Genomic DNA, 12136 nt, shown 5'->3' with positions numbered 1-12136 from the left:
TGCACCTCAGTTGCATGAATTTGTCCTTTTTATAATCTGCAAATCCCATTATTACTCTATGAATGAAAGGTTTAGTCTTTGCTCTTACCATAGCGAACCAGATATAGGTTGTTAAACTTTGAAGACTTGTGTCCTGAAATAAAAAGTAACATCATAAATACAGAAATACCTACAAACTCCCCATCTGTTGTTACAGTACTACAATACCCAGCATGCCCTAACATATACAGGTTACCAATGAATGTTAATAGTCATAGTTTTGAAAAAACGAAGAGCACTGCTTTAGGCTAAAGTTTTTCATACAGCGCTTTTCACAGAAAGTTTCCTCTGCAGATTTCGTGCTTCTATTATACCTATAGGGAAATAGCCAGCGCTGACATAGGTATAATTGACATGCTGCGATTTCCAAAACTGCAACAGTTTTGGAAATCGCAGCGTGTCTGCTGCGCATATTTTTCTGCAAAGTGTAGATGGGATTCACATAAAAAGAAATCTGCAAGGAAACTTTATGAGAGGGAGATGTTTTGCTAGTTACCATATATTATGATGCCTATTGCTGTTGCGTCTACAAGCTGGGAACTACGCTACTGACTTGGCAATCAAAGTGTAGTAGCAACTTTAGATACTGCAGTGCTGCTCCATGGACTTCTATGTGGCAGCATGCAGTACCTGAAGCTACCCCTGCAAATGATGAAGCAAGTGAGCAGTGGAACTCATGGCATGTATACATTACCAAGGGAAGCTGATCTGCAAGGGTCCCAGGTGTCAGACCCTACCAGATCTTATATTGATGAGCAATCCTTAGAAACTCGATAACCTCTTCAACAAAAGCTGAGCTTCACATTGTAAGGGTATTCACACGCGTCGCTTTTTTGGCGCGTTTTTTACACATGTAAAAAATGTCATTGAAGTCAATGCGAGTCTTATTTTTAAACGTGTATTTTGCCAAAATGAGCGCGTGTTTACTCCGTGTGAATGCACCCTTACATTTCAGGCACAGACCTAACTACCAGAGCAAGAACTACTTACTGTGGGGATCAACAACAAAGGGGACTATTCTCTATTCAGAGGTAAATTGCAGTTAGTGATGATTGTGAAAGATGAAAGAGGGTCATGGAAAATGATTGGAGCTCCATTAAAAGTTTTACAGTAGAACCCCATAGTTTCTTGTTATACTCCTGCTGTCCCACTACCATAGCATCCCTTTTTGAACTATTCCTGTTTTGTGACATCATTATGTTTTTTCTGTTATGTTATGACTTATTTATGTGTGACCCTTGGTGTGGAGAGACTACAGTATCTTTTCACCAAATCTCCCACAGGCCCCCTAATAGAATGGAGATGATAACAGAGAGCCAGACCGCTAGTCAAAGAGGCTAAACACAGAGACCTCCGGTACCCAACTGCACTCTACAAACTAGGAATGTGGGTGACAGGGACCTCTCTATATATATTAGTAAGTAAGCTTATCCAGGGCAGGGAATGCAGCGATAAGCTTTTTAGTTCCCTGTATAACCTCTTTAAGTGCAATAATAAAGAGACAGTAGAGCTTGTAATAGCTAACAGGCTCAGCTTATGGAACGCTTACTTCAGATTCATAATAGTTACATGTCCATGGCTAACCACAGGAGTGGCACTATTTTACACTATCCTGTTTTTTCTTGCCTAGGCTTTACTGGGGGTACCCGGGGTTTAGTAAACCAGTACTGACTTTGTCCAATTCCATTTCTCTCTCTGGCCTAATCCCAGTGGGCTTTCCATAGTCCATGCAACTTACCAGTTCTGTAGTTGAGACATGGCATCTGAGGACAACAATTTAAAGGAAAACTTGTACTTTGCAATGGTACCATTTAATCAGTCTGTAATATAACATAATGCCAGACAACGCCTGGGAGCCTTCGAGAGCTGTCATGGCAATGGGTCACCATTTATATACTGTAATATCTAATATAATTCCTTAAATGATCTATGGTTATATTAAGTCATTTTTAAGATTTGTTTAATAATAAAATTGTGGTGTTTTGATTAGATTTGTTAAATTATTTTAGATGACAATAAAAGTTTGCCTATGCTTGGACTGCATTGGAGGAATTCCATAGAAGAGTGCAGATATTTCCAAACATCTTTTCAAGTGTGATTATAGTTCTATGAACAGCCTACTACTCTACCACTGCCTCACCTGGTGTGATGTTTCATATTTCCATTGCTATTTAATTCTTGTGTCAATACCTGAAAGAGGTGATACTGTTGCCACAAATATTTGTCCTAATATACTCTTCCATACAAGCGAGATCTCTAATTTATCGGGTTTTTTTTCATATAGGTCACAAAAAACCCCAGTTAAGGACACCATCAGTTTTGGCTTTAAAACTCATTTTTCAAATATAAATACATAGTAGTAAATCAGATAAGGCAAATTATTGTAAAATAACATAAAAGAGAAATAGAAATAAAATAGAAATACTATTTCTATTGCGTTCTAGTATTCCTGTCAGACAAAAAACTTGTACTTTGATATCATTGTATACATTATACATGTGCTATAACCTGATTAAAAACATGACTCCTGTACTGTTACATTGCTGTATGCATGATTCCTGTTCTATAATACCACTGTCTGCATTGTGCTTGTACTGTGGCATTAATGGGTGCATTACCTATGTATAGTATGTATTATTCTTGTGCTATAGATTATCCTCATACTATGACACCATGGAGTGAACTACAGTATATCTGTACTGTAACATCACTATTTGTATCACTTGACTGTGTACATGATCTCTGTGGATTTACCTCCCTGATTTAGAGGGGTTCTTCAGTCAAACAACAAAAAAAAAAGCCATACTAAACTCAGTTCCTCCAACTTGGTTCCTATCAGTGTCACATGGTATTGCAGGTATTGACAGTCAGTAATTGACTGCAATGATCACATCACTACTGGACCAAGAAGTGCAGAATGACGAGGGAGTGGGCAGCAAAAGAGCACTGGTTGATCTGCGAGGTATCGCTTTTTATTTTTAGACAGCAGTTTGAACCATTTGAAATACAATTGCATTTGGCTAGAAAGCCCCTTGAATTGTGCTGTACTGTGACATCTCTGTCTGTATCTTACTGGACCTCTACAGTGACATCACTACTTGTATCATCTCTGTGCATTATCCCTTTGGGAAAGAGACCTATCACAGTGTGATATAATTATAAGCTTTGATTTTCTTAAGAGACCTCAGGTAACTTCCCTTCTATACTGTCTTAAAGGAATTCTATCATTAGAATCCCATTTTCCACAAACATGACGTCGGGAATAGCCTTTATAAAGACCTGCATGCAGTACGCTTGTGTCTGCGGCCACAAGAAAATGGCCGCACAGACATGCGCAGTTGGCAGTTGCCCGAGGGCAGAGCTAACTGCGCATGTGTGTGGGATTTAGATCCAGAAGACACCAGCGCCAGAAAAAGACATCGAGGGAGGACGTGGCGCAGAGGCGTGCCAGTAGAAGATGGAGGCAATGCTGGAGATCTTTCAAGCAGCACAGGGGAATGCCGCAGTGTTGTCTGAAGACTCATTAACATAACGATGAAAACTGGGATATCTTCCAAATGGCGGTGCAGAGAAGAATTCTAAAGGTAGAAGAACAATAGCCTATCTAAAGGCTATTCCAATGTGAAGTTTGTGGAAAATGGGATTCTAATGATAGAATCCCTTCAAAGTATAAAATACTATATTAAAACTGCCGCAAACCATGTTATACCTACATCACTACATACTGTATCATTATTTCTTTACAGTCCTATGAAAAAGTTTGGGCACCCCTATTAATCTTAATCATTTTTAGTTCTAAATATTTTGGTGTTTGCAACAGCCATTTCAGTTTGATATATCTAATAACTGATGGACACAGTAATATTTCAGGATTGAAATGAGGTTTATTGTACTAACAGAAAATGTGCAATATGCATTAAACCAAAATTTGACCGGTGCAAAAGTATGGGCACCTCAACAGAAAAGCGACATTAATATTTAGTTGATCCTCCTTTTGCAAAGATAACAGCCTCTAGTCGCTTCCTGTAGCTTTTAATTAGTTCCTGGATCCTGGATGAAGGTATTTTGGACCATTCCTCTTTACAAAACAATTCAAGTTCAGTTCAGTTTGATGGTCGCCGAGCATGGACAGCCCGCTCTCAAATGATCTGAAAACAAAGATTGTTCAACATAGTTGTTCAGGGTAAGGATACAAAAAGTTGTCTCAGAGATTTAACCTGCCAGTTTCCACTGTGAGGAACATAGTAAGGAAATGGAAGACCACAGTGGCAGTTCTTGTTAAGCCCAGAAGTGGCAGGCCAAGAAAAATATCAGAAAGGCAGAGAAGAAGAATGGTGAGAACAGTCAAGGACAATGAACAGACCACCTCCAAAGAGCTGCAGCATCATCTTGCTGCAGATGGTGTCACTGTGCATCGGTCAACAATACAGCGCACTTTGCACAAGGAGAAGCTGTATGGGAGAGTGATGAGAAAGAAGCCGTTTCTGCAAGCACGCCACAAACAGAGTCGCCTGAGGTATGTAAAAGCACATTTGGACAAGCCAGCTTCATTTTGGAAGAAGGTCCTGTGGACTGATGAAACAAAGATTGAGTTGTTTGGTCATACAAAAAGGCGTTATGCATGGTGTCCAAAAAAACAGCATTCCAAGAAAAACACTTGCTACCCACTGTAAAATTTGGTGGAGGTTCCATCATGCTTTGGGGCTGTGTGGCCAATGCTGGCACCATTAATCTTGTTAAAGTTGAGGGTTGCATGGATTCCACTCAGTATCAGCAGATTCTTGAGAATAATGTTCAAGAATCATTGACGAAGTTGAAGTTACGTCGGGGATGGATATTTCAGCAGACAATGATCCAAAACACCGCTCCAAATCGATTCAGGCATTCATGCAGAGGAACAATTACAATGTTCTGGAATGGCCATCCCAGTCCCCAGACCTGAATATCATTGAACATCTGTGGGATGATTTGAAGCGGGCTGTCCATGCTCGGCGACCATCAAACTTAACTGAACGCGAATTGTTTTGTAAAGAGGAATGGTCCAAAATACCTTCATCCAGGATCCAGGAACTGATTAAAAGCTACAGGAAGCGACTAGAGGCTGTTATCTTTGCAAAAGGAGGATCTACTAAATATTAATGTTACTTTTCTGTTGAGGTGCCCATACTTTTGCACCGGTCAAATTTTGGTTTAATGCATATTGCACATTTTCTGTTAGTACAATAAACCTCATTTCAATCCTGAAATATTACTGTGTCCATCAGTTATTAGTTATATCAATCTGAAATGGCTGCTGCAAATACCAAAATATTTAGAACTAAAAATGATTAAGATTAATAGGGGTGCCCAAACTTTTTCATAGGACTGTACATACTGTATATACTTTTATCTAAAATCTTGCTAAAAACTAATGTTCCAAAACCTGCCACAAAAGCCAATTGATCCAGTAGTCTGGATTTTAAAACTGGATATTGCTTGGTTGCTACATGGAACAAGGACAATTCTGTGTCTTGAAAGAGTTTTATCTTATTTCATTGAGGGGGGCTGCACCATGTTTGTGTCCTATTTCAGAAGTCTACGTGTGAACTGTAGACTTCTGAAGTAGATTGTGAACCTCATTTAAGGATCACAATGTACATTTTTTTCCTATCAGTATGTCTTTGTAGAATGGGAGGAAATCCACACAAACACAGGGAGAACATACAAACTCCCTGCAGATGTTGTTCCTGGTGGGATTCAAACCCAGAACTTCAGCGCTGCAAGGCTGCAGCGCTAACCACTGAGCCACCGTGTTGCCCCTGACTTCTGATGGATTTCTCAAAGTAATCTCAAATGAATTGATTCAGTTCATATCAGGGTGAAATTATCATATTTTTTCTTAAAGCTATCTATAGTTTATTTGCCTCCTTCACCCTCAAACAAGTGCAACCATTTACTGTGCAAATATATCCTACTGTATACGGATCTTGGCTTTACATTCTAAAAAGCATAACATATACTTTTTGTGATTCTAAAAAGCATGGTATCCTACACTTGTCCACACCCTGATAATAAAGAATCCAAATAACTGTTCTTCAGACAGAGACCTAGAGCAGTGATCCTTAGACGCTGGAAATCTCAGTCACCCCCTGAGGATGTTGAGTGGGTGAAGAAGATGGACCACCTTCACTGTATGGAGCTTTTGACTGTAGAAAATCATGACAGATCCCATCAGCTAGCCTTTGCCTGATACCCCTGGACCCCTTTTAAGGTACTCAATTCACTGGCATTGTGTTGAGTGCAATTCCCCTTCTTTCCCCATAGAGGAGACTCGGACATGGCCTTTTGATCTGTTATTTAATACCCACCCCCCTTTTTCCCAAACCTTCCTTCCTACATCCCTGCATTTTCCTGTGCCCCCCACTACCACTTTTGGCTTTATTTTCTCAGCTTTTAGATTATGATTAGATTTATGTTATGCTTAGTATATTACTGTATATCCTATAGATATATGTTTTTTTTCTTACCTGTATTCCCTTTTTCCTTGTAAAATCCAATAAACTTAATTATTGAAAAGAAACTGAAAAGGGTACAAATGCATAAAAGTACAAACGTGGGGTCTTACCAAGCTGACAACTGTATACAAGGACAGGTCAATGTACACTGTGGTTGGAGTTCTCCAGTCCTTTACTGGACGTACTGCAGATCCTGGAATATTTTGTTTGCTCAGGTTTTGTACTACATCGTGGAAGCTACATATGGGTTGAGCACTGTATGTACCTAGGAGGAAGTTTAAGGAGAGGTTACTGCAGTAAGATTTATGATGGAAAAGTATGGCACTTGCTTGTCTTAAATACAAACCTACAACACCCATTGCATTCAACAAATGTTGTTGAATGTGTACTGGCCTTGGCTTCATCTTCACACTCTGCAGGTTTCTTATCATGACCTTGTAACACTCAGGAGGGCCAGGGTTGGTATCACGGGTAGTATATCAGATGTGGCCGGCTTTCAGGGGGTCCCTGGGTCCCAAATGTGCACGAAATCTCCTTTTTGATGTCCCCGACTACCCACCCCCACTCTGATATCTGACAATGACAACAGACAACCAGGCTTCGGGGGTAGCCGTTGCTCTTTTGACTAGCAGGACAAAGTAATATAAATGTACATATGGAGTAATTCTTCACATACAATACAGCGATCTTTGTAGGTAGTGTCCAGTTAGCAGGTGATGGAGGCAGAATGCTTTGGATAGATTAATTAGTAGTTGCTTGGGTAGTTAAACTTGTATATACTTGTAAGGATGGCCTGTATTCAGGGGGTTAGTCCTCAACAAACTGGGTACACGTATGTAGAATAGCAAATGCAATTTGTCAGGAGCGGGAGACCCTCAATTTCTGCCAGACTAGCTATGGGCTTCTTAAATATAGATTTGTCCCAAAGACTTACTTGGATAGAGAGATACGTGTAGACGTCCCAGATGTATGGATAAGCAGGTCCATAAGCTTTTAGTGCTTGTGAGCTTGGAACTTCAGAGGAAAACACTCTCTGAGGCGAATTTTGAGTACAGAGGAAAAGCCATCTCTGTTGGAAGTCCTCTCAGACTTGGCTGCCATTTTCAGCTCTCCATGTGCTGTCTCTGCTAGCTCTACACAAAGGACCAGACAAAAGGTCCCCAACCCCCGTCGAGGGGGATGTAACTCAACTCCTCCTCCAGTCCAATCAAGGGAGCTTGATTGGTCCTGAAGGTCACCTGATTATAATGGACACACCTTCACACTGACAACTCAAATTACAATGGCAAAGTATAGGCAGGTGTAGTTCACAAAAACATCCACAAGATGGCGCATTAATAGACCCCCCTGTGTGCTGGCTCTGGTAGAATAGAAATATATAGAAGGAATGAAGGGGGAGGAAAATCTTTACCTTATATGCAAATGTCCATACCATCTCGGTCTGCAAGGACTATTAAAGGGAATGAGACGAGCAGTACCGGGACATTACAACCTTTGTAGCCTGCAGAACATTAGCCTGCAGCAACTCATTAGAGGGAACCTGGAGGCTGGGAGTATTAGCAGTAGAAACAGCTGTTGTCACAGTGGCTAGTTGACTCAACCAAATACTCCAGCTCTCCTCCTAGGCTAGCGAAGAGCTGAGTGTACCTGGTGTTGGTTGATGGCGGCAATCTTTTCCTGGGGCATGTCTTAATGGTCTTCAGGCCTCCTGAGCCAGATGGGTGATGGCGTGCCCAAGATGTTTTTGCAAAATATAAGTTCATTATTCAATATCATGGTGATCTTTACTCGGCAGGGTCAATGGTCTGAAGCCCTGGATATATTTGTCCTCAGACTCCACAATATGGCACTTAGCTAACGTTAAAACTTTTCTCTTGGTTTTTAAGCAGCTCACTAATTCCTTGCTGGATTGACACTTAACCCCTTCCCGACATCTGCTGTAGTACTATGGCGGCTGCATGGTGCGCACACAGAAACTGTCATCCATAACATACAGCTGACAATGCCCTCTAACACCCGCGGTCGGAACCTGGTCCGATCGCGGGTGTTAACCCCTGAGATGCCGGCGGTCAAACATGGTAGTGGGCAGCCCGGGGTCTGATCAGTGACCCCAGGAGGCACGGGAGTTCATTTTGTAAATAGCACATGATCTGAGCCAGATATCAAATCCTTTAGATCAATGTAACAGATCCAATCTGAACTGTCTCTGCAGCACGGCATAGTTTCAAAAGAAGTGTTGGTTTAAATAAATTGTAATTCTGAGACCCAGGCATTTGATGTCTTTCAACGTCCAACAAAATGGAAAGGGGCCCACATTAAATGAGGGAGCAGGGTAGTGGATGGGAGATATTTAGGGCCTCCGATTTTTGGTAGTTAATTTTAAGCTGCCAATTTAAAGCCTGTCTGTCAAGAAGAAAAGAAAGAAAGAAAGTCCAGTTGAATGGATCTCTAGGTTTGCCCAGGTTTTACACAGCAAAGGCACAAATATCACAGGGAACAAGGGACAGCCCTGATGCATCCCATTGTTGATTGGAAAGGAAAGCGAAGTGACCTACGACCACACTATATGATGAAAGATTGAGAATAGGAGAAGCCAACCCACCCGGTCTAATGCCTTCTCAGCGTCAATTGAGATAAGCAAGAGAGGGATACCTTTTATATAGGCATAATGGATAGCATTTATTATCCTTGTGGCATTGTCTCTGGTCTCCCCACCTGGTCTAAGTGAATTATGCTAAGGAGCCATTGGGCTAATCTCACCACCAGGACCTTCACAAACAATTTGACACGCAACGTGGAGTTGGGTTGAAAACGCGCACATAATGTAGGATCCTTGCCCTCATTGTATATCACTGAGATAAGGGCCATAGCCATATCTGGAGGCAGGGGGATGCTCACTTGATGATTGGTTAGGATTTCAGAATATTTTTTATAGTAGGAGGCCAGCAGAGCATTTCTCTCCGAGTATTATTGTTTTACATTAATTGAAGGATAAAGGTTACCTCCTCCCCTGAGATTGGCTGTTCTAAGGCTATAGCAGTCTCAGCAGACAGGATAGCCTCATATAGCTGCTTAACATCGGGATGTGCAGGGCCTAAAGTTCGTTTATATAGGTCCCGATAATAGCTAGCAAATTCTGAGATTATGCATTTAGGGTCTGTGGCTTTTGTGCCACACTCCGAGGAGACCTGTGGCATGAAGTTGTGAGGTCACTCTTCCCTCAACAACTTGGCCATTATGCTGATGCATTTGCTCCTGTACCCGTAAAAGAAACAGCACCCCCTATGCTAACAACCTAGCTCTGCCCCCTATCGATCAGATATTTATGGCCTACACTGAGAATAGGCTATAAAAAGATAAGCCTGGACAACCCCTTTAACTACATACTAAAGGTTTTTATATCATCTTTGTTGTGTAGAATCAAAACACAGTCAAACACCAGTGACCTCTATTGCCATTTGATTGTTCCCTAGATTGAGGACAGTCACCTGTTTGTTTGATAGTCAATAAGCTTCTTAAGGCTATGTTTCACATTGGTGCCTTCGCAGAGTTCACCTGAAACTCAGTTTCAGTTGTCAGGTGTTTGTTTTTTCAGTTTTAAAACAACGGACATTAAATGGATACCATTATAGTCAATGGGGTTTGTCAGACCTTGAGTGTAACCACTTTTTTTGAGGTCCGCCTATCTCTTGTTCTGGTCCTCTGATGGATGAATGATGCTACTATGAACCTATCCTAAGTCACACCTGTGTTTACTTCTATAGCATTACTTTTTTGTTCTGAAAATATTTAAATTCTTTTTATTTTGTATTAAATTTAGAATTAATTTCCCTTTCAAATAATATGTAAAGTTTTCTATAATAATTGAAAATAGGTTAAGTTCACACCAGTTTAATTTTTGTTTGTTGCTCCTTGCTGTGATAGGATCAGAATAACAGCTGGCCATACACATTACATTTTAGACTTCTGAAATGGTAAATTTTGCACTTTCTGCAATTGGTTAGTTGTACATAAACTTATGACAATTCATCCTATACAGCCAAGCATCAAAAAAGGTTGGACAGAACCAAAATCTGTTGTGTTGGATTTTTTTCTGCTGTCTTTCATAATCAGTTGTGTAAGTGCTAGACTGACAGGCCTGTGGGCAATTTTTGCAAGGTTTGCGTTTCTACTACTAACTTATACCTAGAAAGTGTCCATTTCCTTTTTTCAGCACTTCATTAGCATTGATCGACTTTCATCTGTTTATTTACCAAGTATTTGGGATAGTTGAACTTTCACCTGAAGGTCCAAAGCTGTTCATATTTTTGGAACAACCATAGATCTTTTCAGATGAGCGACTGCAGTCTAAAATCGAATGTGTATGGCTAGCTTACACAATGGCGGATGCAGACAAAAGCACATTGTATCTGCATCCATCATCACACACTGTGTTGTAAAAAACAAGACGGAAGCTTTGTATTGTTAGTATACTTTTAAAATGGAAGAAAAAATAGTGTGTGCAGGACATTTTTTTACGTTTGAATTTTTTTAAAAATTTAATAAAGACGTCTTGCTTTTACATTACAATCAACGATAGTGAATGCAGACTGAGTTCATCCCTACATCTGTCATCAGTTTGTCAACCTAATTTTGTGATGGATCAGAGCAATGGGTGAGAAGGAAGCTAATGTGAACTTAGCAAAAACTGCAGTGTTTTACAGTCCCTGCAAAGTGGATGGGATTCTAATGAATTCTATATATACACTGTGGAAAAATATGTGCAGCGAACACCATTGCAGTTTTGGAAATCGTAGCATGTCTGTTATACCTACGGAAATGCCAGCGGTTTCCCAATAGTTGTGATGGAAGCAGAAAGTCCTCAGAGGAATCCTCTGCGGACTTTCTGTGAAAAGTGCGTTCGTAGGTTTATATGTGAATGATTGTTTGCTGTATGGCCAGTTTAGACTGCTGAAATGGCAGATTTTGAAGTTAAAATATTTTTTTTTTAGTTACGAATAGGAATTTTAACAACTCGTGTTTCAATTTTGCAGAAAGTAATAATAAACATTTTCCTAAAAATCTGATATCACCATTGCTATGACAGCTCAGAATACGCTGCCATAACTATATTTTACCAAAAATGCTCCCTACAATATACATTGATCTGATCACTAACATGTTAGAAGATATTTCCTGACTACCCAACTTACTCTATAAGTTGAATATTTAATAATAAGTGACTTACTCCATTGGATGATTGAAATCAGCAAGACAATACTGCATGGATTCATTTTGTGTAGAGAGAGGCTCCTGATCTTTCGCTTTCTTGCAAATATTTTTTGTACTGGCGAGGGTGGTGCTTTGGTTAGCTTGACAAAAAATCCTGTAAATGTGAAAAAAAAGTGGCTAAACCTGTTTAATAAATCTAAAATATTTAGTGACAGTTTGAATATTGTTGCACACGAGTCTGAACACTTCATAAAAGTAATTATTTCTTAAAGGTTTTTTTATATATGCAAATCACCTGTAAATGGGATAACATAACAGATTAACCACCCGTAAACCCTATGCTCACTCTGTAGGCTGAGGCCCCACCTTGTGGAAACGCAGCTTATTTGTTG

At 40.1% G+C, this 12136-nt stretch overlaps 1 protein-coding gene across 1 annotated transcript in view; it reads right to left on the bottom strand.

The window, feature by feature from the left end:
- Positions 1–11806, bottom strand: part of LOC142214450 (5-hydroxytryptamine receptor 3A-like) — a 42075-nt gene extending 30269 nt beyond the window's left edge. Inside the window, exons 1-3 of the mRNA XM_075283397.1 lie at positions 11761–11806; positions 6644–6798; positions 89–133 (exon numbers count right to left, since the gene is read on the bottom strand). Of these exons, the coding sequence (XP_075139498.1) occupies positions 89–133; positions 6644–6798; positions 11761–11806 (246 nt within the window). The remainder of the gene's footprint in view (positions 1–88; positions 134–6643; positions 6799–11760) is intronic.
- Between the last annotated feature and the right edge of the window lie 330 nt (positions 11807–12136).

This window comes from Leptodactylus fuscus, chromosome 7 (assembly GCF_031893055.1).
Source record: "Leptodactylus fuscus isolate aLepFus1 chromosome 7, aLepFus1.hap2, whole genome shotgun sequence".
Taxonomy (NCBI): domain Eukaryota; kingdom Metazoa; phylum Chordata; class Amphibia; order Anura; family Leptodactylidae; genus Leptodactylus; species Leptodactylus fuscus.
This window is presented reverse-complemented; position numbering and strand designations above follow the sequence as displayed.